Genomic DNA, 24,607 nt, shown 5'->3' with positions numbered 1-24,607 from the left:
TAATCAACAGTATGCACTGCAACTTTGAAATAACACATCTTCAACAATTAAACATTTTCTTAGATATTTGGAAATGTTCAATACAGCATATTTATTTAATACAATAAGTTGCTGAGATCTGGTAGTTTGTGTGTCATATTTGCACATGTGTAGCGATAATGACCTTAAATCTCAACAAATTTAACTGATTAAAAACAGGTGAGAGCCGTTAATAAGTTATAAGTAATACTATATATAGAAGTTGTCTCCCACTGCCAGGAGAATGTAAGGAAATGAAGAGGACATCAATTTGATGAATCAAATCAAATCAAACTTTATTTATATAGCACCTTTCATACATAGAAATAGCAACTCAAGGTGCTTTACAGAGAGTAAAATCCCCCAGAACCCCAACCCAATAGCAGCAAGCCCACCCCCCACCCCTTCCCATCAAACACACACACATCACAGAGGGTAAAAGCAAGTTAAAAGGACCAAGAAAACGCTGTCATAAATTCTGGGGTCTAGTGGTGTGGGGGAAACACTGAAATAAAACACTGTAAAACCAAATCTAAAACAATCTACAAACCAACCCTGGATATAAAAGTCATAGTAATATTGCTAAGACCCATAAAATAAGAGAACCCATGAAATAAGAGAATCAGAATGATAAAACAAATACATAAATGATAAATAAATAGAAGCTGAATACAGCCTGTGTGTTAAGAATAAAGAAATGAATAAATACAATAGTAATAATAAAAGAAATGATTAAAATGCTAAAGTAAAAAGGTGGGTCTTGAGTCTGTTTTTAAAAATATCCACACTAGGTGCTCCCCTCACGTCCTCAGGCAGGCTGTTCCACATATGAGGGCCGTAGAAACAAAAGGAGGACTCGCTGTGGGTTTTTGTTTTTACTCTGGGAACAGTTAAAAGGCCAGTACCAGAGGACCTGAGGGGTCCAGTGGGCTCATAAGATAAAAGCAAATCAGATAAATAAGGTGGGCTAAGACCATTAAGAGACTTAAAAACCAATAAAAGAATCTTAAAATCAATTCTGAAGCTGACGGGGAGCCAGTGCAGAGACTTTAAAATTGGTGTAATGTGGGCCCTCTTTCTGGTCTTTGCCAACAGACGTGCAGCTGCGTTCTGTACAAGCTGCAGCTGGTTCAGGTACTTCTTTGGAAGACCAGAAAGAAGAGCATTGCAGTAATCTAATCTTGATGTGATAAAAGCATGAATCAGTGTCTCTGCATTGGCTCGAGAGAGAAACGGCCTGATGCGGGAGATGTTCTTTAGATGATAAAAAGCAGTCTTAGTTATGTTTTTAATATGCGGCTCAAAACTGAGATCTGCATCTAAAATCACTCCCAGGTTTTTTATTTGATTAAAATGGTGCTATTGTTTTCAGTTTGGCCTCCAGTTTTTCTCTCTCAGCTTCAGGTCCAATCATTAAAACTTCTGTTTTGTCCTGGTTGAGCTGCAAGAAGTTTTCTGCCATCCACCCTCTGATATCTAAAATACAATCTAACAAGGCATCAATGGGCCCGTGCTCATCAGGAGTCACGGCAACATATAACTGTGTGTCATCAGCATAGCTGTGGAAATTTATGGCGTGTCTCCTGATGACATCACCAAGAGGAAGCATGTAAAGATTAAAAAGGGTGGGGCCTAAAACTGAGCCTTGGGGTACACCACAGGTCAGTCTATAGCTCTTGGACGAGGATTCCTTCATGCTAACAAAGAACTCTCTATCTGTTAGATAGGATTTAAACCAGTTAAAAGCAGTACCAGTGAGGCCAACCATGTCGTGGAGTCTGTTTAAAAGAATAGTGTGGTCAACTGTGTCAAAGGCTGCGCTGAGGTCAAGCAACACTAAGACAGAGAGTTTTTTCATGTCAGTATTGAGCCTAAGATCACTCACAACCTTGACCAGTGCCGTCTCAGTGCTATGATTGGTCCTAAAACCTGACTGAAACTTCTCAAATTTATTGTGTGAGATTAAAAAATAGTTTAACTGATAAAAAACAGATTTCTCTAAAATTTTGCTTAAAAACGACAGGTTGGATACTGGTCTGTAGTTGTTGAGGACTGAGGCATCTAAATTGCTCTTCTTCAGAACAGGGGTCACCACGGCTGTCTTTAGGGAGGAAGGGAAGACTCCCGTCTGGAGAGAGCAATTCACAATGCTCAGTAAATCCTCCTCACAAGAGCCACAGACAGTTTTAAAAAAGGCAGTAGGGATGGGATCTAAAAAACAAGTTGCAGATCTTAACTGTGAAACAACATCCCTAAGCATTGCAGCATCAACCAGGGCAAAACTCTCCAGTGTGTCCTCACAAGTAAACAAAGCCCCAGACTGTTTAAAATCTACAATGTGATGTTCACACAGGTCAGATCTGATTTTCTCTATTTTATCTGTGACGTGCGCTGCAAACTCCTCACACATGGCATCAGTGGGTGTATTAGCAGGATTGCTAAAAACAGGGTTAATTAGGCGGTTGATTGTGGAGAAGATAACACGTGGTTTGTTTGTATTGTTAGTTATGAGTTTGGAGAAGTGGGCCTGTCTTGATATTCTAACAGCTTTGTTGTAAATACATAAGTGTTCATGTAGAATTTGATAATTTATTGTTAGTTTGTTTTTTCACCAACTCCGCTCGGCTATTCTGCAGTTCCTTTTTAACTTTTTGATATCTTCAGTTTTCCAGGGAGGAGCTGGTTTTGTTGTTACTTTCTTCAGTTTTAGTGGGGCCACTTTGTCCATGGTAGCACGTAATTTACTGTTAAAATGGTCAACAATAAAATAACAGGATGAGGGGGAAATAAAAGCTGGGGCGCTGTGAAGGTGATCAGTAAAGTTTGCAGCCACTTCAGCATTAAGACAACGTTTCCTAATAATCCGTTCAGGAATAGCTTGTTTCATAAAACCTTCAACCTTAAAAAAGACACAGAAATGGTCAGAAATACCTAAATCAACAACTGATGTTATGTTGGTAGATAGTCCATAAGTAATAACAAGGTCTAATGTGTGGCCCTTGTTGTGCGTAGTGTAAAGAAATTTATAGAGATACTCATCAAGGAATTATTTAAGTGTGCTACGTATTTTCATTTATATTCTTACTCTGTTAATCATATTGACTATCTCTTATCTTTAAGCTCATATACTTACTGATAGTGTGCTTAAGCAACAAGGAGACTCTTCATATGGGGGGATGTGAGGAGTACATGTGAGGGGCTGACTAACGGTTTGTTGCCAATAAAACAGCATGGGGAATGTTACCCTTAAGGGAGATTTCTGGGTCGACCGGAGTTCAGAGGAGATACCTTGTTTGTCTGTGTGTGTTTTCTTTGTCCCTGTTTTCCAGAATAAAAGAAGCCACCAAATGGATGGGTGTCACAAGGAGGGGGGTCGACATCTGCATGTGGTCAACCTGTGACTACACCCAACCAGACTTCTGCAACTCCAGCATGAGTCAGCAAAACTGTGTATATTCAGACCCCTATATAAGGATTCCAGGATCAGTTAGAGGGAGTTCTGACTGTAACAGCAGCAGACTCCGTATTGTATTAGTCCAGGGGACAGACAATACGAATCCAGAATTCTGTATTTGCACATTTCTCATATCAATTGTAATTAATAAATTAGTTAACTGAGAGAAGTAGTCTGTCATATTTTGATCCATCAAAGAACACGCAGGAGAAGACCCTAAAGAGAAAGGTATAAAGAAAATGTGTGGAACAGTACCTTATTAATTAGGAAAGTGGGAAATTAGTACCTGCCTGTTTTAATACTGTGGGAAGAAGTACCTGTTCTTTATTACATTTTTAAGGTTTTCTCCAACAACTTGGTGACCCCGACGTGATGGATCCGGTATGGCATAATTATTAAATGTCTTTGAATTTTATTTACTAAATTTTCTCTCTGCTGACACCAAATAGGATTTAAAGGACAATCATAATCATCCTCTACCCAGATCAGGCACTGAAAGACCGGTCATAAATGAAGGTAAGGACAAACCTTTTCTAAAAATTGTCCACATTGAGTACCTTAAATTTAAGTGCCTGATCAGGTAACAGATGGTTTTAGTTTTGGTATGAGAAATGGGGCTTTAAGAAGTCAAAGAATAATAGAAGTAAAAGGAAAATACGCGTAAATGGTCTGGGACCATAAGGATCTGGGATCCAGAATAAAGGAATAGAAGTATAAGAGTTAAAGAGAAACAGATGAGAGTAAAAGAGAATAAGTGAAAAGTGTATCATTTTAAGTGTAGAGTGAATGAGTGATTGGATGTAGTATTTAGAAGTTTTAAAAGTGTTATGGGACTGGGGATTTCAAGAAATTGACCACAGAAGATAACAGATCTTCTGTAGAAGCTTAAGAGATGAAACAGAAAAGGTCGGGGACCTGAAAGAGAGAAACTAAGTAAAGAGAGGAATAATGCTTTGTGGTTCCTCCTTATGTAGAAGGTTTAGCTTTGCATTGCTTCATGTTGGAAATGAATTTTCTAACATATTGGTTCTTTGAGCCGGATCCTAAATACTCATCCGAACCCAGTATGGAATCGCCGAGAGACTGAAGACTGTGCACAGCCAGGGCTGGGACCTGTAAAAAGACCTCTACCTCAATGTTAGGTGAGAGGCCAGTCATCTGGGGTTCTGAGTCTGGCGTCGGATGGTGACAGGAAATCTGCCATCAACAAGCGAGCAGTTGAGTATAAATTGTGTGATGAAATAAGTTTGTGTGACTGCCTCACAGTGAAGAAAATCTTATAGTTAGACAAAACGGAGCTAGTGGGTTTTAAAGATAATGTTTGAATGTTTGAACCGGAGTAAAAAGGTTCTAAAAGATCAATTCTGTGCCAACAAGTTAAAGACAAAAAAAAAGAAGGCAAAATAGTGTGAGTGTGTGTGTGTGTGACTGGAGACTCACATTCCAAAGCAACAGGCAGAGTGGACGCCTCGTTGGTGGTTGTAAAGTTGAATAGGTTGTGAGGAATCTCATGAGAAATTAAAATAGGTTTTTGTGTCAGTAAAAACTAAATTAGAAGGAGATGCTGAATTTATGCATTGAAAGATTCAGATAATGTAAAATAATTTGATCTGTCTGAGGAAATGTTTTGCTCTGCTCCAGAAAACTTATTACATACACAAGGAATCTTTCTGAAGTTGAAGCTGATTGAAAAGAAAGACACACTGTGCTTTTTACTTATATACATACATCTAAAGATACATTTACATTATCAAGTCTGTGAGAGAAAACATATGCAACTCTTCTTGGAGAGACATACACACACTCTGCTGGATAATTATTAACCCTATTTTCCTTTCTTCTCTCCTCCCTCTCCCTTGTCCCTGTCTGAGACTTCCTTTCTTGAAATTCTTCACAGGCTGCAAATCCGATTCGACTCAGCTCATCCGTTGGAATAAAAGTCAGCAGATACCCACTAAAAAAAAAAGAATAATGATCACCACCATCTCCTATGAACTGAGACTGATACCCACTCCAACCTGCTCCACCTGATGCTTTACATGATTCAAGAGAAGAAACAAAAACATCTGATCTCCAACAATTATCACCAGAGTTCCTCTGCTTTGAGTTTCAAAGAGACTGAAACCAGATGTTTGATGGACATGTAAACTTTGCTTTGGATGGTAGGACACCATCCTCCACAGCGCTCCTGATCTTGTGCTTTGTTCAGAGGACAAGAAGACCAAACCAGGACAAGAAACTAACTGTGAGCTCTGTAGTCCAGTTTCGTGGAGGCGTGGCCACTGGACTTTGCAGAGGTGAACAGAGAGGTGGGTGCTGGGGACCTGAGGTCATGAGATTATCCATTTCTACTGACTAGAGACAAAATATTCATGTGGTGAAAGGGTCATTGGCCATAAAAAAAAAGGTAGTTTGCCATCTGGCTGATCCACGGCAGAGCTGACTCGGAGATGGAAGCAGTCATGTGACCAGTCGACACGATGATGGTGAGACTGTTCTGATTTCATACTATAAATAATTAATGGTTTGATGCAAAACTTTGTTAATATACTGAAGATAAATAGATCTACATCAATTATGGAAAGAAAGTGCTAAAGAGTAAACAGAAGAAAGCTTCATTTCTAGACATTTCACACACATAAGACTAGTTCAAAACTGTGAAAAGAGATACACATATACGCGCGCGCACACACACGCACGCACGCACACACACACACACACACACACACACACACACACACACACACACACACACACACACACACACACACACACACACACACACACACACACACAATGTGAGGGGAAAGCGGCCTGAGCCATTCCGGCTTCCCCCTCCTGACTGGCTGCTGCAGCCACCTTTTTCAATCATGGCTTCTAGTAAGCTGCAGCCTGATTGGTCTGACAATTAGCCAGTCAAAAGGGAGGAGACTGAGGAGTGTTATATCCAGCCACTCCAGAAAGAGAGCCTCCAAACCAGGCAATCAACAGCAGGAATGTGCCGCAGCTTCCAGCAAAACCTCTGAGGAAGGTTTCCACCACCTGCTTCATCTATCACACCAAGAGTTAAAAAAGAGGTACTAGAAGGTGGTCATAAGGTGGACGGTGAGTGGATTTTTGGCCGTTACTGCATAGAACGGCCCTATCAGGAGAATATTTCATCATAACTGTACCATCCTAGAAGTGACTTCATACATTTTCCATCTGGCCCTGCAGGTCTGTCAGTTCGCTGCCGAGTTTCCTCTTCTCAGACAGCAGCGCGGTGTGCTCCGCATCCTTGGAGTTCAGGTTTGCTTCAGCTTTCCTCCACTGAGTTAATGCATTGGTCAGGTCATCCTCCTTCTTCTGATTCCTGAAAGAGGTCAGCATTATTTACAATTCCTTCAAATCACAGCACAGATAAACATGACAGTGTAGTTCTGCTCTTCAAAACTCTAAAGCAAGTTCACGAATAAACAGCTCGTTTGTTCTTAATTTCTCAAAAATGATGGATTTATGCGGCGCCATTACCGCTTTAGTACCACTGTGATGCCACCTGCTGCCACTATTCTGCCTTTGACACATTTTTATGTTTCTCATTTTATTTGGTACATCAGGATCTGTCTCACACCCCGAAAAATTCCACTTTTTCCCTCTTTTCCCTCCCGAACCATCGTGTAAATGATGTGATGAATATGTATTACAGGTGTCCACCTGACCATTTATAGCCTCCATGTGGGCGTGGGAAGGCGTTCCCTCATGTGCACCTGCTTCAGAGTTGATGGTGATTTATAAACGGAAGCAGGCGTGGGACGTGCGTGCGCACGCTTTTATAAATCTGAAAGTAGAAGTGCGCAGCATTTCCTTTCTGTGCAGCAGACACCGCCTGTTGTTTGCTTTGCTACACAGTTTTATAAATAAGGCCCCTGGTCCTCAGAAAGACCTGCCCTGTATGTTTTAGTTCCTTCCAACTCCAGCACATGTAGTTCAGACTCATTACAGGTGTGTTAAAGCAATGTTTCTCAAGGAGAGGTACGTGTACACTTTGAGGTACTTGGAGACACTCCACGAGGTCCATGAGGTGAGTCGGTTCAGGTGGTCAGGATTACTACACACATGTGAATGTGTACACATATGTACATTGAAAATAACAGATCTGGAAAAGTTACTCTGATCATCGTGTGGAATAGGCCTGTCACGATAAGTAATAAGTCAATTAATTTCATTTTACGAAAAAAATGAGAATGAGTTTGAAATACATCATTTTTATATTTATATTTTTAAACGTTCTGCAAACTTAACCCTTTAAAGCCTGAAAAAAGGGGGAGACACGTCTAATGTTTGGAACCTGAAGTTTTTTGTTTGTTTTTTCACATGGGAGCTCACCTGGTTTGAAGTTTTTCATGCTCCTCTCTCAGATTCCCGTAGTCAATCTGCAGACGGGCGCGTTCTCCGGCCTCGGCATCCAGGGACTTCCTCACATCGGCCAGCTCCTCCTCGTACAGCCGCCGCACATTGCCCATTTCACGTCTCTTCGAGTCGTCCTTCTCCTCCAGCTGCATGAGCATGAAGGACCTCTCGCTCTCCAGCTCTCGGACCCGCTGGATGTAGTTAGCTAAGCGGTCGTTCAGGTTTTGGAGTTCTTGTTTTTCTTGGACTCGGGACAGACGTGTTGGGCTGGGGCTGGATGGGGACGGGCCGGCTGCAGCGCAGCGGCTGGAGCGGCCACCGAAGGCGGCGGCCGGGCTGGAAGTGACCCAGGCCATGGTGGAGGTGGTCTGGAAAGTGTCAGGATCCACATGTAATCCAACTTTTTAAACCAAGTAATAAAAAAACAAATCAGTTCAGTCCAATCACCAGTAACCTGCTTTCATCTGGATCTCAAACAGGTTTAACCATCATCACCGGTCAGGCTCACAAAAGACTCACTTGTTCATCATTACCTGCTAATTGGCGTCGACCACATCAGAAGCCCGCAGCTGGAACCAATGCGTGGAGACGAGATGACGCACAGAGGGCGTGAAGAGGATCAAGTCAGCGGCAACGTCGCAAACCATTTCCAACAATTATTCTCAAAATAAAAGTGTTCCAATCACCACTGTCTTTTCTTTTTTATCAACAAAGGACAACTAGTAGTAAAAAACACAACATATTTAAACAAAAATAAAATGAGAATACAAAGTCAGATCAACACATAATATAAATACACAATACTAGAGCAGCTCATTATTACTGAGATGGGATTTACACCACAAGTTAAGTCATTCCTGCCCGTTATATGTATATATATATATTAGTGCTGGGCACGTTAACGCGTTAATCGCGCTTAATTAACGCAACGCTTAATTACGCCGTTAATTTTTTAATCGCGCGTTTTTTTTTTTTGGTTTTTTTTTTGCTGGCCGCTGGCTTTGATGACAGAAACATGGCGTCCATGTCTCTCTTCCCTGCTGCAGTGGTGCGTCTGATGTAATCAGGAGAGAGCGGGTTTATTAAAATAAAGAGACGTTTTCTGTCTGGAACTTAAGAAAGAAGAAGAACCGACGTTTCTCTTTGTCAAAATACATGCAGATGGACAGAACATCGTGATTTTTGGATGGGAAACTTTTTATGCATTATTTTTTTTTAATAAAACTGTTTTAATTTATGCAAGACAGCAAAGGTAAGACATGCTTTCTCACTTTTACAAACGTGCAGCATTAATCAGGTCTTCTTCTGCCTCTGGTTCGGTGAATCTTGGTCATAGCGAGATGAAACTTCCAGCTGTGGAATCTGTGAGATGTGAGCTTTCAGTAGAGGAGTCGTTTGTGTTTACATATTTTTCGGACTTTGTGCAGCTGCTCTTTAAATTGTTTGTTGTCTTAACTGTGTTTGGTGGTGATAGAAATGGTTTTACTGAGCTGGTAGCTGAGATTCTGGACTTTCTGTGGATACCACACATGTTTATAGTTACATCTACAGACCTGACGCTACACCCGGAACGAGATGTTACCCCTTAACTCCCGGTAGTGGAGGCTGCAGTTGCAGTCAAACAAAAAATGAAAGTTTAGAGAAATTATATGCCAGAAATGTGGATAATGAAGCAGTGAAGGTGCATGGATGGAAGTTATTGTGCATATTGTGAATATTTCTCTCTCCTCACCATCTAGAAGCTGTGAGATTCTCATCCTGCTTTCTGTCTGTTCACCTGATGCTGATATTCATCACATATCGTTCCTTCTGTGTTTAGAAGGAAGCAGCTTCACAGCTTTAAATTCATCCTGCTGACTTTTTACCTTTTAGTTAGTAAATCCTGAGGATACACAGATACCCTAACCCTTCTCATAAATATTCGGTTTTATAAATATATATGAAGAAATATTTTAACTGTTGCTGTTTAAAGAGAAAACTGCTGCTAAATCTGTTTATGTGTTTAATGCAGGGGTCTGCAGCCTTTCCAATCCAAAGAGCCATTTTCCCTCAGCCAGCTAAATAAAACTCCTTTAGAGATGCAAATGTTATGAGACTTTTCAAAATGTCAGCTTAATATATATTTTTAATAAAGAGCCACCATAGGATATTTGTAATTTTTGAAGAACCACATTTTTCCTTTCAATTTTTAAGGTTTTAAAATAAAGGAAACACATAAAACCTTTATAAAAAGAGGATAGACAGACTTTCTTCTAAGGGATGTAGATATTTGTGGAAAATGCTGTAAAAGAAAAAAAAAAAGTCCCTGGTTTCCAAGATTTAAAAAAATATTTTAGCCACGTATTTAGAGGCATTGTGGAAGGTCCAGAGTCGCAGGTTAAACACCCCTGATGTGTGTTAGTAAACCAAAATTTACTGCATTTTCTTTATATAGCTGTAGGCCTTCTTTTAAAGGAAAGAGACATTTTGCGTGTAACGATGCGATTAATCGCGATTAATCGCAGCATGTCATGCGATTAATCGCGATTAAAAATTTTAATCGTTGCCCAGCACTAATATATATAAATCATTTCAAGAACTATCAACCTGCTCAAAACTACCAAACTTTACATTTTGGGGGTGGGATTTGAACCCTTTAAATGGCAGTTTGAATTTAAATTACTGCCTTATTCAGTACAAAAAACCAAAAACTAATTATTTCCCATATAATAAAAATTAGAGGATTGATGTCAGATGGCAATGATTAGCAACTAACTTCATTTAATTGCATTCATATTTTTTTATGTAGTATCAGATTCAGATTATGTTGTGTGGCCATAACTGCAGAAAATCCTGGTTTTATAGCTTAGTTTCCTGCATCTGCCTACAATGAGAAACCCGTTGAATGTGGTGGAATCAAGTAAAAATGTCTAATATGACTACTTTGACTTTTACTAAATCAAATGCTGGGATTAAGAAATGAATCATTTTGTACTGTAATGACTGTGAGAATAAAATATGTAGTTTTAATGGAAATCTCTGGGGGAAGTTTTGGCTGCGAAGGTCAACAGTGAGTGAAAAATTCATCAACAGAGTATAAAAGACATATGAGAGAAAACAACACTGGATTTTAAAAAGAAATCTAAAAAAGAAAAGTTATTGCTAGAATTCAGGCCACCAAGTAAAAAAAGAAAAACAGAATGCCTGTGGAGGGCATGGGGGTTAACGCTGCAGGCAAACACACACTTATCACACTTTGTTTCTCTCTTCAGAGATCAGACACAAGCAGGGCTGGACTGGCCATAGGGCATACCGGGCACTATCCCGGTGGGCCGATGGTGATTATGGGCCTGGCCGGCGGATTATTTTTTTTTTTTTATTATTTTATTTTATTTTATTTCATTTTTTTTGGAAGTGGGGAAGAGTTCCTACACATCTTACTAATGTTATTAGTATTGGTGCACAAAACTAATAGATCGATCATCAGCCCATTAGCCATGATTGATTCTGGGCTGGACCAATCACAGCCGAGGGCCGCCCACCCGTTTGGGCCGCTGCAGTCAATCAATCATACACGGTCACGAAGAGAGGTTCACAAGATGGAGAACGCCAAAAAACGGAAAGGAGGGGCAGAAAAAATTCGGGAGAAAAAGAGACAAGCGCTTCAGGCAGATGCTGCCAAATGTACTAAGATTACAGAAATGTTTGCTGGTGGCCGGCGAGGAGTTCCGTCTTCAGCATCTAGATCCAAAGCAGTCCCAGGCGATGATGGTGGAAGTGGCCGGCAGGTGGATGAGGGGAAGGGAGGGCAGGACGGGAGACCCGCGACGCCGGCGACTGGCCGTGCAAGTGGAGAGAAAACTGCACTTCAGGTAAGAAATAAACTGTACCTGGTCAGTTTAGATAAAGTTTATTTGGTGTTTGGCATATTTTCTTTGTGCTCGCTTACTCTTGAGCTACTAGTTACAAGCAGGCTAAAGCTAATTCTACATGCTAGCTAGTGGGCTTTTCTACCGGTGTGCAGTTTTTTGGTCGATGCTATACTTATTGTGATTTTAATGCTTTAGTAATTTTATCCATTAGGTAGCTAGGTATAGTCTTAAATAGATAAATATTTCAGTGTTTTACTTATTGGCATATAAACACACACTTTTTAGAAAATTTACTAAGAAAGATAAAGCTCAACAGAGCAAAAATGTTGACCTAGTAAATGATGAGGATATATTCATCATACTTTCTCTGCACTGGCAGATACAATTTGAATTGAATTAAATTAACATTGCCAGGAGATGTAAAGTTGCAAAAAACATGAAAGTCGCTTTGGGTTTAAAGTTACTATTTTAAAGTATTTGTCTTTATTCTTGATATGCTGTGTTTTAATCTTTTTTAATTACTAACAACGCCATTCATTATCACACTTGTATGATTCTGTTCAATTTAAAATGTTTTTTTTAATGAAATATTTTAGAAGGCCTTAATTTATCTGGTAAAATGTGGCCTTGAGATTGTAATCATGATATGAGGATCATGTAGATTTAACAAGAGATAATAGCATCAGTCATTGCATAATTTCTTTACTTGGTTTATGTAGTTTTTCATCAAATAATAACTTGGCCATAATATTACTGATTATTTAATGCAGGTTTTTGTGACTTAGTTATCTGGCAACAGAATACCATAATCTTAACAAATTATGTCAATATTTATATGTTACACCAGGTTGATTCACCATCACCAGTTGAGCTGTGTGTGAGAGAGACAGAGGAGCAGGAGAGAGAGACAGAGGAGCAGGAGAGAGAGACAGAGGAGCAGGAGAGAGAGACTGAGGAGGAGAGAGAGACTGAGGAGCAGGAGAGAGAGACAGAGGAGCAGGAGAGAGAGACTGAGGAGCAGGAGAGAGAGACAGAGGAGCAGGAGAGAGAGACTGAGGAGCAGGAGAGAGAGACAGAGGAGCAGGAGAGAGAGACTGAGGAGCAGAGACAGAGCCAAGGCATAGACTACTTTGCTCGGCCTGAGCCTGCTATGTTACAGGCATTCTTAGATCACCACCCACAGCAGGATACCAGCAGTGCAGTTTTGATGAGGGTGTTCACCTGTAAAGATGGCACCAGCAGGAAGTGGCTCACTTATTGCAAAGAACGCCATTTATTGTTCTGCTTTGTGTGTCTGGCATTCGCAAAGCGGACTGATACCAGCACATTTATTACAGGCATGAGTGATTGGCGACATGTACATGTGCGCACAGAGGAGCATGAAAAGAGCGCTGCACACCAGACATGTGTTGAAGCTTTTTTCTTAAGGAGCTCAAAAAGCAACATCAGCAGCTTGTTCTCTGGTAATCAGATGTCAGCTCATAGGGAACAAGTCAAAAAGAGACGCCAAGTTTTGGATCGAGTAGTGAATGTGGTAAAAGTACTTGGGAAGAGGGGGCTAAGCTATAGGCAGGTGGAGAATGAGGCCGCATACACCTTGGATGACGATAGCATTGACCATGGTAACTTTTTGGAACTGATTGTGTTATTAGGCAAGTATGATGTGTGCCTTAGAGAACATCTAAATGACTGTATTGAAAAAAGCAGGAAGTTGCATCAGTCCAGTGGATCAAGAGGTAGAGGGTCTCTCATCACCCTACTCTCCAAAACAACCGTTGACTCGGTGATTGACACACTCGGGCACCTCATCCAAGAGAGAATTGCCAGTGACGTCCAGAAAGCTGGAATGTTTTCTGTTCAGTTAGACACAACTCAGGACATAACAGGCTATGATCAGTGTTCAGTTATCCTCAGGTATGTCACTGAGGCTGTGCAAGAGAGGCTTGTTGCTATAGTGAGGTGCGAAGCTGCAACAGGGCAGAACTTTGTGAACTTGCTCTCAGGAGTTTTGCAGCATCTGAATGTGGACAAAACCATGTGCATCGGTAATGCAACAGATGGGGCATCAAATATGCAGGACCAATATAAAGGCTTTTCAGCACTGATGACCTCGCAGGCTCCAACTCATGTGCATGTGTGGTGCTATGCACATGTACTTAATCTTGTGCTTGCTGACACGACACAAAGTGTCATTGAAAGTGGAACACTTTTCAGTCTGGTTAATGACATCGCTGTGTTCATCAAAGAGTCCTATCAGAGGATTAATCTGTGGGAGAAACAAACCCCAGAAGAGAGGAGACACAGACGTCTGAGTCCAATAGGTGAGACTAGGTGGTGGTCCAAGCATGATGCTCTCCAAAAAATCTTTGGACATTTTGGAAAACCGGAAAATGGCCTCTTCATTGATGCAGTGCTTACACTGGAGGCCATTGAAAAACGGGAAAAAGAAAAACCAGCTGTTCGTGCCAAAGCACGGGGCTATAAGGAGTGTCTCTTGAAATATGAAACTGTTTTAACAGCACAGATTTTCCTTCGAGTGTTTGAGCAAACAACCCCACTGTCCAAGTACCTCCAGTCGATGGGAATGGACATCCTCTCAGCCCATCGTATGGTGACTGCCACACAAGAGAGCCTCAAAAGCATCTCTCGGAATTTCACAATTGTGAAGACAGCTGCAGACACATTTGTGAAATGGACAAATGAGCAACTGGAGGAGAGAGAAGACAATACTGAGATGGAAGTGGAAGCTGCACTACCCGAGAAGAGAGCAAAGAAGAGAAAAAGCAGGGCTGGAGAGATGGCTGATGATGAGGTACCCATGAATGCTGACAAAGCATATGAGGTGAAAGTGCACAATACCATTCTGGACACAGCCATTGAGGCAATCCACAGAAGATTTGTCACACATGGTTCTCTCCTTGCTGATTTGGCATGGCTAGATCCCAGAAAGTTTGATCAGGTCAGAACTGCTTCTCTCCCTAGTAATGCACTTCAAAACCTCAGCACATGTCTCCTCAAATTTGATAGCAGGGCAACTGTAAATAACCTCCAGTCAGAACTGAAAATTTTTGCTGGACAGTGGGACAGGCTTAAGGCATCTCATGTGGATGAGTACAAGACCAGAACAGCAGAGGATGGATCTGCAGAATGGGAACAAGAAAGTGAGATTGTGACCAAAAGCTGTGATTCGTGCAAAAATTGCCCACTGTGCTGCTATCAACTTCTCAGACGGTTCAACATGCTCTCAGATGTTTATCGTCTCCTTGGGCTTGCATACAAGTACCTGCTGACCCTCTCTCTGACTCAGGTAGCCTGTGAAAGAACATTCTCAACACTCAAATTTATTAAAAGCAGACTCAGAAGCAGCCTGTCCGCGAACAGGCTACAGATGTTTATGCTCATGGCCACTGAAAAGGACATTCTCATGTCATTGGACTCCGACATGGTCATTGATCGGGTAGCTGAGAAGAGTGAGCTGTTGAGAAAGTTGCTTTTGTAGCTTGATGAGGGAAAAAAAATGATCAAAACACTCATTATAAGGTATCAGATATTAGATTAAACTTTACTGCCATTGCATAAACATATACTGTATAAACATTGGTTGTTTCTCCAGCCTTAACCTGTCACTGTTTTATAGGATGCTGTCACTCATTTTTGGAAGCCTGCTGTGGTTTCCTCAAAGTAAGTACTGCATAGAATTGGTGATTCAACTAATTTTCTAAAAAGCAGTACTGTGATCACCTGAGTAAGTCCATCAAGTCTTATTCTTTCTCATCTTTCTTTCCCTGGTTTCTTTCACTATTTAAAGGGTTCCATGTTTGAGGAAATATTATGTGCTGCTGACCTGAGTTTTGCTGCTGCTGGATGTCAATGCTGACTTTATTAATATGGTTTATTAATATGGTGGGTACATACTGTTTATGAAAACAGTACTCACTTTTAGTAATATCTATCTAATTTTTGCTCTACTGTGTCATATTTTGTCATACTTTTTAGGATCCAAGAATATGTTGTTCATTTGTTCAGGAGATTGAGTACACCATGCATCCTTTTGGTTCTCTCCAAGTACTGTAAGTACTGCATGGAACTGATTATTCAACTATTTCTCTGGAGTACATAGACCAGTACTGTGATCACCTGAGTAAGTCCATCAAGTGTTATTCTTTCTCACCTTTTTCTGTCTGTCTCCTATCACTTTTTGAAGGGTTCCATGTTGGAGGAAATATTCTTTGCTACTCTGCTGTTTGTGTGGAATAAATAATCTCTAAAAATATTGCTAAATCTCTCATTTATTAATAATAATATTCATCAGTGAACATGTTCCATTATTCCCTTGTCTTAATTTTGGCTATGCCATTATATCTTGTTTAGATCAAGCAGCCTTTTTGTTTCTACTAAGTAGAATAACTGTCCGAGAGAATGGTGTGGTTTTAAATTTATTAGGCTTAATTGTTTTTCCATCAATACCTGGTGGGCTGGTCTGGGCTCAATATGCCCGGGCCGATTTTTTGTCCCAGTCCAGCCCTGGACACAAGTAATTTTATAAAGATGTGTGGTAGGTTATACATTAATATGATTTATTAGTTGAAACAAGCTGCACATCAGCCATCATGTCCCAAATCCATTTCCTGTTTTCACTCTTCCACCCACACCCAGAATAAAGTTTGTAAAAGCGTGCAGCTGGGGAGAGATGCTTCTTTTGTTCAAAAAACAATATTCTGATTAGGTTTTCTCCTCTAAACTTTATGTAAGGAGCTAAAGTCAGAGAGGATCACTCATCAAATCATTACCTCCCTGAGCTGATGATCTGACAAAGATGCACATATATAGTTGTTTTTTTAATCTATTGTCATCTGTGAGCTGGATGGACTTTATCCAATGATGTCACATTAATGCTTGATTATATTTGGCTTGTCTGGGTGTAGCAGCTGTTGCATGGCTTACATTGGGTGTGTGATTAAAATGTATTTTAATAGTTTGTGCTGTGTGTATGCGAACATCGGTTGGACATGGCATGTTGACGGACTTCATACCTCCGTCACATGGTTTACTGCTGTTGTGCTTTGTATGGAAATTAGTAAGGTGAGGTGAAACTGAACGTAAATATAGATGTTTTCTTACTGACCGGTTGGAGACTAGACGAATGTGTGCCGTGAAGCAAAGCTGCCAGCTGTAACCAGTAATACTGGGAGGTTTGGTAAAGTCCACCTAATTAAAAAAAAACTTTATGTATACGTACATAGTGTGGAAAAGACATAAGATCCTTTCCTAATTAACAGGTATTGCATATCAGGACATAACTGATCATTAATGATTTAATTGATAATTTTTGCTGCCTCTTGGCCAGGATTCCCTTGCAAAAGAGGTTTTTAATCTCAATGGGACTTTCCTGGTAAAATAAAGGTTAGATAAAAATAATAAATAACAATAATTGTTCTTTAATGTCCTAAAATAACGCAAACATAACTTGAAATGAACACTTTATATTTACTGAGCAGAAACTAGAAGTCAGAGTCTGTGTATAAAACCTGGTTCCTGTCCAGGATCCAGCATCTTCTAGAAGCTCCTCCAGCAGCAGGAAGTTGGTTTCCTGGAGGAATTTTGCTTCACTCTTCTTTCCATCGTTGCTTCAGTTCATTGAAGTTTGCAGCTTTGGTTCCTGCAGATCTCTTAAGGTCCAACCACAGCATCTCAGGCAGGATGAAGTCTGGAGTATTACTGGACCACACTGAGACCTCCTCCCTCTCCAGCCTTTCTAGTTCCTGCAGTCAGGTGAAGAAGCTGCTGGAGAGACTGCACCAGAGCTAGGCTGCAGGTCCAGATGGTGTTAGACTTTGACTGGATCATGTCAACACCTTTATTCTGCTGTAGATCTGCTGCTTGTTTGGGATCTTTGTCCTACTGCATGAGACAGTTTCAGCCAAGCTTTAGCTGTCGGACAGATGGACTCACATCTGACTCTAGAAGACTTTGGTATCCAGAAGAGTTCATGTTCCACTTAATGACAGTAAGATGTCCAGATCATCATCCCTCCACCTCCGTGTTGGAGGTGTTTGTGCTGATATGCTGTGTTTGGTTTTTGTGCATTCTGACCAGTCATGTCCACTTTGGTCTGGTCTGTCCAGAAGTGTTGCTGTTTGTTCACAATCAGCTTTGCCAGTCTGCACCGTGCTGCCATGTTCTTTGTTCTTTAGAGAGAGGAGGTTTCCTCCTGCAGCCCTTCCAAACAAGCCACCCTGCTTCAGTCTTTTTCTAACTGGACTGCTGTGAACTTTAACGTTTAACATGCTACCTGCTGCCTGTTTTCCTCTTGTGAATAATCTGTGGGAAGATGGACTCCAGAAAGTTTGGAAATGACCTGGTAACTCTTCCCAGACTGATGGGCAGCAGCAGTTGCTTCTCTAGTTCTAGTCTTCTCTCATTGCTGATGTCTTTCCTCTTTGACATTCTGTTAACACACCTGAAGGAGCTCAGAATCACACTGAAGAGTTAGAGTATTGATCAGCAGCTCCTGGCTGATACTGACCCTCTGAATTCCTGTGCAAGCAGTGAGGACGGATGTAGTTTTCACAGATTCTGACTTTTAGTTTCTGTTCAGTAAATAATGACAGTGTGATCAGTCATATTGATCATCATGGGTAGTTTATCACATTTTAAGTCCTGTTAAAGACCAGATTGATCTTTTTTAACTGTTTAGAGGGAAACCTCAGAAACAGAGAGGGTGGCTTTTCTTTTCCATGACTGTATTTGTTCTAGTCAGTTTTTTCTGAATTAGAGAAGATTGTGTTGGGGTTCATCAACAACTCTCCAGCCAGCTAGCCGTTCACCAGTGTCTGAATAATTTCTGCTATTAGGAAACTAACATCAGTTGCTCTTTGCAAACCTGTTTTTTCTTTAGATTTTTTTCCAATTTGTTTTGTTTTCATTTAGAAATTAAGAGAAATGTTGTATATTTAAACTTTTATGCATTTTCTATTTTTATATAGATTTTTGTTTTTTGTTTTTTTTTTTTTTTTTTTTTTTAATTTCCCTGTGTGTTGGGAAATTATTTATTGACTAAATTATTTATTTGAATTGAAATTACTTAAAAAATGTGAGGTCTGCAATTCTATAAGCTCTTCTTGGCTGTTAAGTGCTGTTTGCTTGTGGTGATGAGTACTTCATGTTAGTGAAGCATAAACTGTGTATGTAGATTCCATCAGTGCCATTACAGAATCTGTATACCATACCTTTATCCAAATAAATCTCATTTTACAAAAACACAGAGGGCATTTCTTTAACATATTCATTTATAAATGGGTTGTTGGGAAAAAAAATGATGTAAAAAATCTGTCCAAGTCCAAAGATCAAGTCTTCTCTTGTAGGTAAGACTTTGTGAAGCATGGGGTTGTGTGAGCCAGTGTAGAAAAGATGAGATTGTTTGTTACCATTGGCAGATTGGTAACAGTCTATAACAGTCTCTGATTACATTTTCTTAAAGACATACTGCAGCTCACTATATCAACACATCCATCATGCATCCTACCTGTACTAAGACATTTCTCCAGCCAGTAGTCCCTGCCACAAAGGCTGAATCATTAGGATTTTTCTGTAAAAATCATTTAAAATGTCCTCATTTGTTGCGAGGGACAAAAGGAAGCTTCCCTATAAACAATCTGTCTCAGCGTTTGGTATTTTATGTCGGCAAAAGAGCAGCAGCCTGCAGGTATGGAAGCTAGTAAAAGAAGTGGACCAGAAATAGTTTCAGAAAAACCTAAAAAGCCTCGGCATCCTGCTAAAAAAGCAAACGACCAAAAACGGAATAAAATGAGGATCAATGTTGGAGAATCTTTTGAAAGGTGGAGAAGTCTGAGAGACAAAATTAATGTCAAGATGGATGCAGAGCTGGCAAAGTTTCTCCTCGACAGGTAAACACCGGATATTTGCAGATATTAACCTAAAAGTTTATCTTGATTTACAAAGATTTTAGTCTAATTTATTTCTCAGCACTCATTGAATTAATTTGTGTGACGTATTAGTGGAGTAAACTGGTGGCCTGTTAGTTTACAACAATTACAACAACGGACGTTCTCCGCGTTTTTCTCTTTCGACTGCAATTCTGATTTGAAACACTAGTTGTCTGCTACGTATTTTGCCTTTAAATCAGTGGTAGCTACATACTATATATTTCAGATACCAATATAATTAAGGTAAATTTTATTATTGTTATTTTTTTTTTATATACATTTTTTATGGGAGAACATTAATCATACATTAAAAAAGACGTTTGGTAAAAGAATATGAAAACTGAAGTATTAGAGCATTTAGCGCTCTAAATCGTCTCATCAATCCTTCTAAGTCCTCTTGTGTAGCACCTCCATCGTCATTATGCAACAAATTTCTTATTTTTTTTCACAGGCGAGATTGCTGCTATTAGGTCTCAATCCTCTGCCTCTGATTTAAATCCTGCTGTCTCGCCGAAGTGCTCAGCTGTTTCTTAGCAGTTTGAGCAGGTGTCACTTTCTGAACTCTCGAACGTGGTTTTTCACCTAAAACCTTCTTTTTGCCCCCTCGATAGCCGTCACCCCGCTCGTATTAAAAGTACTTATAACTCAATCGGCCCTGTCATTTTGTCCTTGATTAACCCATGAAGGCCCGACCCATGAAAAAATGGTAAGAAAAGTCCAATTTTTTAAATATGAGGTCTTTTTTTTGGCCCTTTAACATTTTTTGTGTGTGTGTGTGTGTCTGTGGGGGGCGAATCTACCATTAATTATATATTATAAATTATATTAAAAATATTATAATATGGCTTTCTGCTTCTGGGTATCTATTAGGAGACAGAAGACAAGTATCAGAGTTGTGTTCAACAGGATTTTCAGCAAAGTTTATACCATAAATTGAAGCAAAATGTCTCCGAAACTGTATGTGAATAAATATGTCACGTCGGGCTCTTATGGGTTAATTCCTGCCTGTCTTCAGGCTGTGTTCCTGCTGCTTTTAAGCATGCTCTTGTGCAGCCTCTTTTAAAGAAACCTAATTGTTTCAGAGGCACTGTCCTGCACTGGTTCTGGTCTTACTTGTCGGATTTGTGTTCGCCTTGAGGAGTTTTCCTCAGCTGCAGCCCCTCTCAGTTATGGGGTCCCACAAGGGTCCATTTTGGGTCCACTACTTTTTTCCTTGTATAAGCTGCCCTTGGGGTCTATTTTTCAGAAGCAGAATATTGCCTACCATTGCTTTGCTGATGACGTTTAGATCTTTATCCCTTTAAAACCACAGGAGGATTCTCTGACTAATCTTCTCAGTTGATTGTGTGACAGACCATTTGCCATTTTATAAGCGTGGATGGATTTAAACTTTTTCCACTTAAATAAGGAAAAAAATTAAATTGTAGTTTTTGGAAGTCCTGAGCTTCTAAATGGTACAGTAAGTGTTCTCGGTCCACTTACTTTGCTGTGTCAAACCCATGTTAAAAATCTTGGTGTGACTATTGATAGCTTCTTTATCTTCCACTGGCAGGTCAATTCTGTAGTCAAAAGCATTTTTCCCCATTTGAGGCTGCTTGGCAAGTTAAAGTCCTATTTGCCTAAGCATGACCTAAAAAAAGTTATCCACTTGCTCAACATGTCCCGCATAGATTATTGCAACTGCATGTATTATGGCATTGACCATTCATCTTTGCACCAAGTGCAGCTCACTCAAAACACTGCTGCTCGGTTGCTTACAGGGACAAGACGATGTGATCACATCACCCCTGTGCTTGCCTCTTTATTGGCTTCCTGTTAGTTTTAAGACCCAGTACAAAATTTTATTACTTGTTTTTAAATGGTTTAGCTCCCCCGTTGTTGCTACACGAGCATGCTTCAGCCAGGACTGAGGTCCTCTTCACAGCTCTTTTTGTAGGTCCTGTCTGCTAGACTTAAGTCCAGGGCTGACAGAGCTTTCTCAGTTGTTGCTCCAAAGCTGTGGAACAGCCTTCCCCTTCACATCAGACCTGCTCAGTCGATCTCTGGTTTTAAGTCTCTACTCAAGAACCACTCCTTCACACTGGCGTTTGAACAAAATTGAGACTGACATTTCCACATGTTTTTATTATTTACTCCAATTTTATCATTTTTTTTATTGATTTTATTGTTATATTGTGTAGTGTTTTATTTTCAGTTGTGGAGTGTTCAATTTTTTTTTCTATTGTTCAACACTTTGAGCAACTGCTGTTGCATAAAATGTGCTATATAAATAAACCTGAACTTGAACTGCATTTAAACTTCAATTCCCTGTATAGCTAGCTAACTATCCAGCTAAAATAATAGCTACCTTAAAATAACAGCCTATAATCATAATCAAATTTTGTACAAAACTAAGCATAAAGCAACAGTTGCAGCCTTGTTTTCCACAAAAACAAACTAAATCTAAACTTCAATTTGTGCAGCCTGAATAGTTAGCCCATAAAAAAAACAAAGCAGAGTTGGATAAACCTGAAGTGATAGAGAATACCCAGACAACGTCACAAAAATAAGAGTGTGGCTAGATCAGGGGTGGGCAATTAATTTTTACAAGGGATCGCATGAGAAACCAGAATTGTGTCAGAGGGTCAAACCGACAACTTGAACTTAATTCTGCTCAACTTTCTTCCATTGGTGATCCAAAGAGGACTAGAATCCTCTGAGCATGCCTCCACAGGTGTGAAAAGTTCTCTGCTTTGAGGAAGGAATAAAAGTCCAGCAGTGAGACTGACCTGAAGTGCTTTGCCAGAAGTTACCTGTTTCAGTTACAGCATCAACAACCTGCTTCATCTTTAACACTGTCTTACATAACACTTCCTGATGTATAATACAATGCAAAAATATCAATTTCTGCACAGGGTTCATTTCTGTCACTTTATCCTGCATTCTCTTTGAAAGACCAACATTTTTCCCAGTCAAATCTGGACAACCATCTGTTGTCACCCCTGCCAGATTGTCCCATTTCAGTCCTTGTCCAACATACATTTACCTCTGTAAATAAGTCATTACCAGCGGTTTCCCTTTCATTGACTGCATTGCTGCCAACTCCTGAAAGTCCTAAAAGTCTGCAGTTATCCACGTAAGAAGATGAGAAGCTGGGCGGTGTCACGCACATCGCAGCTGTCATCCAAAGCCAGAGAAAAACAAAGTCTGCAGCTCTGTTCTTCAGCTGAAGCCCCAAGTTTCCAGCGATGTCCTCAATCTGCCTCGTCACAGTACGTCGGGAGAGTGAGACTTTCTCAAACGCATCCTTTTTCTCCTGGCAAATCAGTGCAACAGAGTCCAATAAGCACTCCTTAATAAACTCTCCGTCAGAAAATGCCTCACTTTTTCTGGCGATTTTGTGAGAAATGACATAACTTGTCCCAACGGCTGCACCTCTGGTGGTGTGAAGTTTGGTGAAAAAGTCTTTGCTGGGTTTGCAGTTTTGCTAGCAACACATCAGACACCCTTGCGCTATTTTTCAGACAGAAAAGTTTGCTTTGCCAAGGGGAAGCTTATGGGTATAAGGCTCCACTTGATAGTCATTCATTTATTCATTTATTTACTTTGAATCATGGAATCTATATAATCTTGCTGGACCTGACTGGAGGGGACAGAAAAAGAAGGAAGACAGCAACAAGAAGCAAAAATGGAGAACAGAAAGAAGAAAGAAGAGACAAAAACACCACAGACAGAAGGCAACGACCCTTCAGTCCACACTATCACCAGACAACAAACTGATACACTTGTACATAAACACATGAGAAAATTTCCTACGGCTTTTACTGAAAAACAGAGCCATCAGTGGTTAAGAGTTCTTAAATAATACCCAAAACAAAAAGACATGCCACAAATGTCTCACAACAACAACCAGATACAAACTCATAGAAAAAAAAAGAAAAATTATCTCTTAGTATATAAACCCACTGGACAACTCAGTGACTGTGTCAGCATGCAGAGGATGGGGAATCAGGAGTGATCAGTGATGAGGACAGATGAGTGAGATCATGCAAATGCGACCACGCCTCTACGGAGGCTAGAGGCAGACCAGGGCAGCCAAGAGACCCAGGCCATCAGCAGCAACCCCGGAACACGAACCCAAGCTACTCCACCCCGAAGACAACCCCAGCCCCACCTGGAGGGTGGCAGAGGAGAGCCCCAGCCAGAGCCCCCCATGGTCTTGGGGCACAGGCCCCAGTGGGCCAAGATCGGCAGCTGCGGCCCCGCCAGGGACCAGCCATCCAGGGCGGCCTGAGCGAAGGGCCCCAGGAGCCCAGAGGCCCGCCCGCCATGCACTACATGACATGCCCCCCAGATGTTGTTTGTGTGTTGTGTTTCTTGTGTTTTGGTGTCTAAGTGCAATTAAAACTGAGAGGTGAGTCACATGGCGTGTGTGTGTGTGTGTGTGTGTGTGTGTGTGTGTGTGTGTGTGTGTGTGTGTGTGTGTGTGTGTGTGTGTGTGTGTGTGTGTGTGTGTGTGTGTGTGTGTGTGTGTGTGTGTGTGTGTGAGAGAGAGAGAGAGAGAGAGACAGAGAGAGACAGAGAGAGAGCGGGAAAGAAGAGGGATCTGGGGATGTAAGTCCAGAGAGAAGCAAACTTCGCTCTGAATGGTGAACCTCTTGAGGCTTTAGCACCCCTGTTCCCCAGAAGGTTCCCTAGGGCAAGACAGGCCAGGAGCAGCCGTCCCCCACAACCGGGTCATGCAAAGACCACAGCCAATGAGCAGCCACCAACCCCACAAGGCACACACCACCCACATGCCTAGGGGGGAATGAGAGGAGGAGGAGAAGGACAGAGGGAGACCCCCTGCACACCCCCCCAGGCCCGCCCAGGCCTCCCCCACAAGTGCACGTGATCCCACCCCACACGCACACCGGTGTTCGGTGCTGCCTGTGTTCTAATATTTCATCCTACCCATCGAGACGTGCTAC

General features: G+C 40.9%; 1 protein-coding gene and 2 long non-coding RNA genes across 4 annotated transcripts; 1 reads left to right on the top strand and 2 right to left on the bottom strand.

Annotated features, from left to right (window-relative positions):
• Positions 1-6,650: 6,650 nt before the first annotated feature.
• On the bottom strand, positions 6,651-8,217 carry LOC121639501 (lamin-L(III)-like). The gene is made up of 2 exons (XM_041984796.1): positions 7,838-8,217; positions 6,651-6,824 (listed from the first exon to the last, which is right to left on the bottom strand). Exons 1-2 carry the CDS (start codon positions 8,215-8,217, stop codon positions 6,662-6,664), a joined length of 543 nt encoding a protein of 180 aa, XP_041840730.1. The 3' UTR covers positions 6,651-6,661.
• A 4,535-nt stretch (positions 8,218-12,752) lies between these two features.
• Positions 12,753-23,173, bottom strand: LOC121639576. Its single transcript, XR_006010203.1, has 3 exons — positions 23,164-23,173; positions 17,440-17,447; positions 12,753-12,857 (listed from the first exon to the last, which is right to left on the bottom strand). It is a non-coding gene; the product is annotated as an uncharacterized LOC121639576 (long non-coding RNA).
• LOC121639508 lies at positions 14,785-15,985 on the top strand. 2 transcript variants are annotated; one of them, XR_006010177.1, is made up of 4 exons: positions 14,785-15,019; positions 15,350-15,393; positions 15,521-15,615; positions 15,709-15,985. It is a non-coding gene; the product is annotated as an uncharacterized LOC121639508 (long non-coding RNA). The 2 variants fall into 2 exon arrangements; XR_006010176.1 differs by having other exon boundaries at positions 14,785-15,252.
• Positions 23,174-24,607: the final 1,434 nt, after the last annotated feature.

The sequence above is a fragment of the Melanotaenia boesemani genome, chromosome 1, assembly GCF_017639745.1.
Source record: "Melanotaenia boesemani isolate fMelBoe1 chromosome 1, fMelBoe1.pri, whole genome shotgun sequence".
Classification (NCBI taxonomy): Eukaryota; Metazoa; Chordata; class Actinopteri; order Atheriniformes; family Melanotaeniidae; genus Melanotaenia; species Melanotaenia boesemani.
The sequence above is the reverse complement of the archived record's forward strand: the minus strand, read 5'-3'. Positions and strand labels throughout refer to the sequence as shown.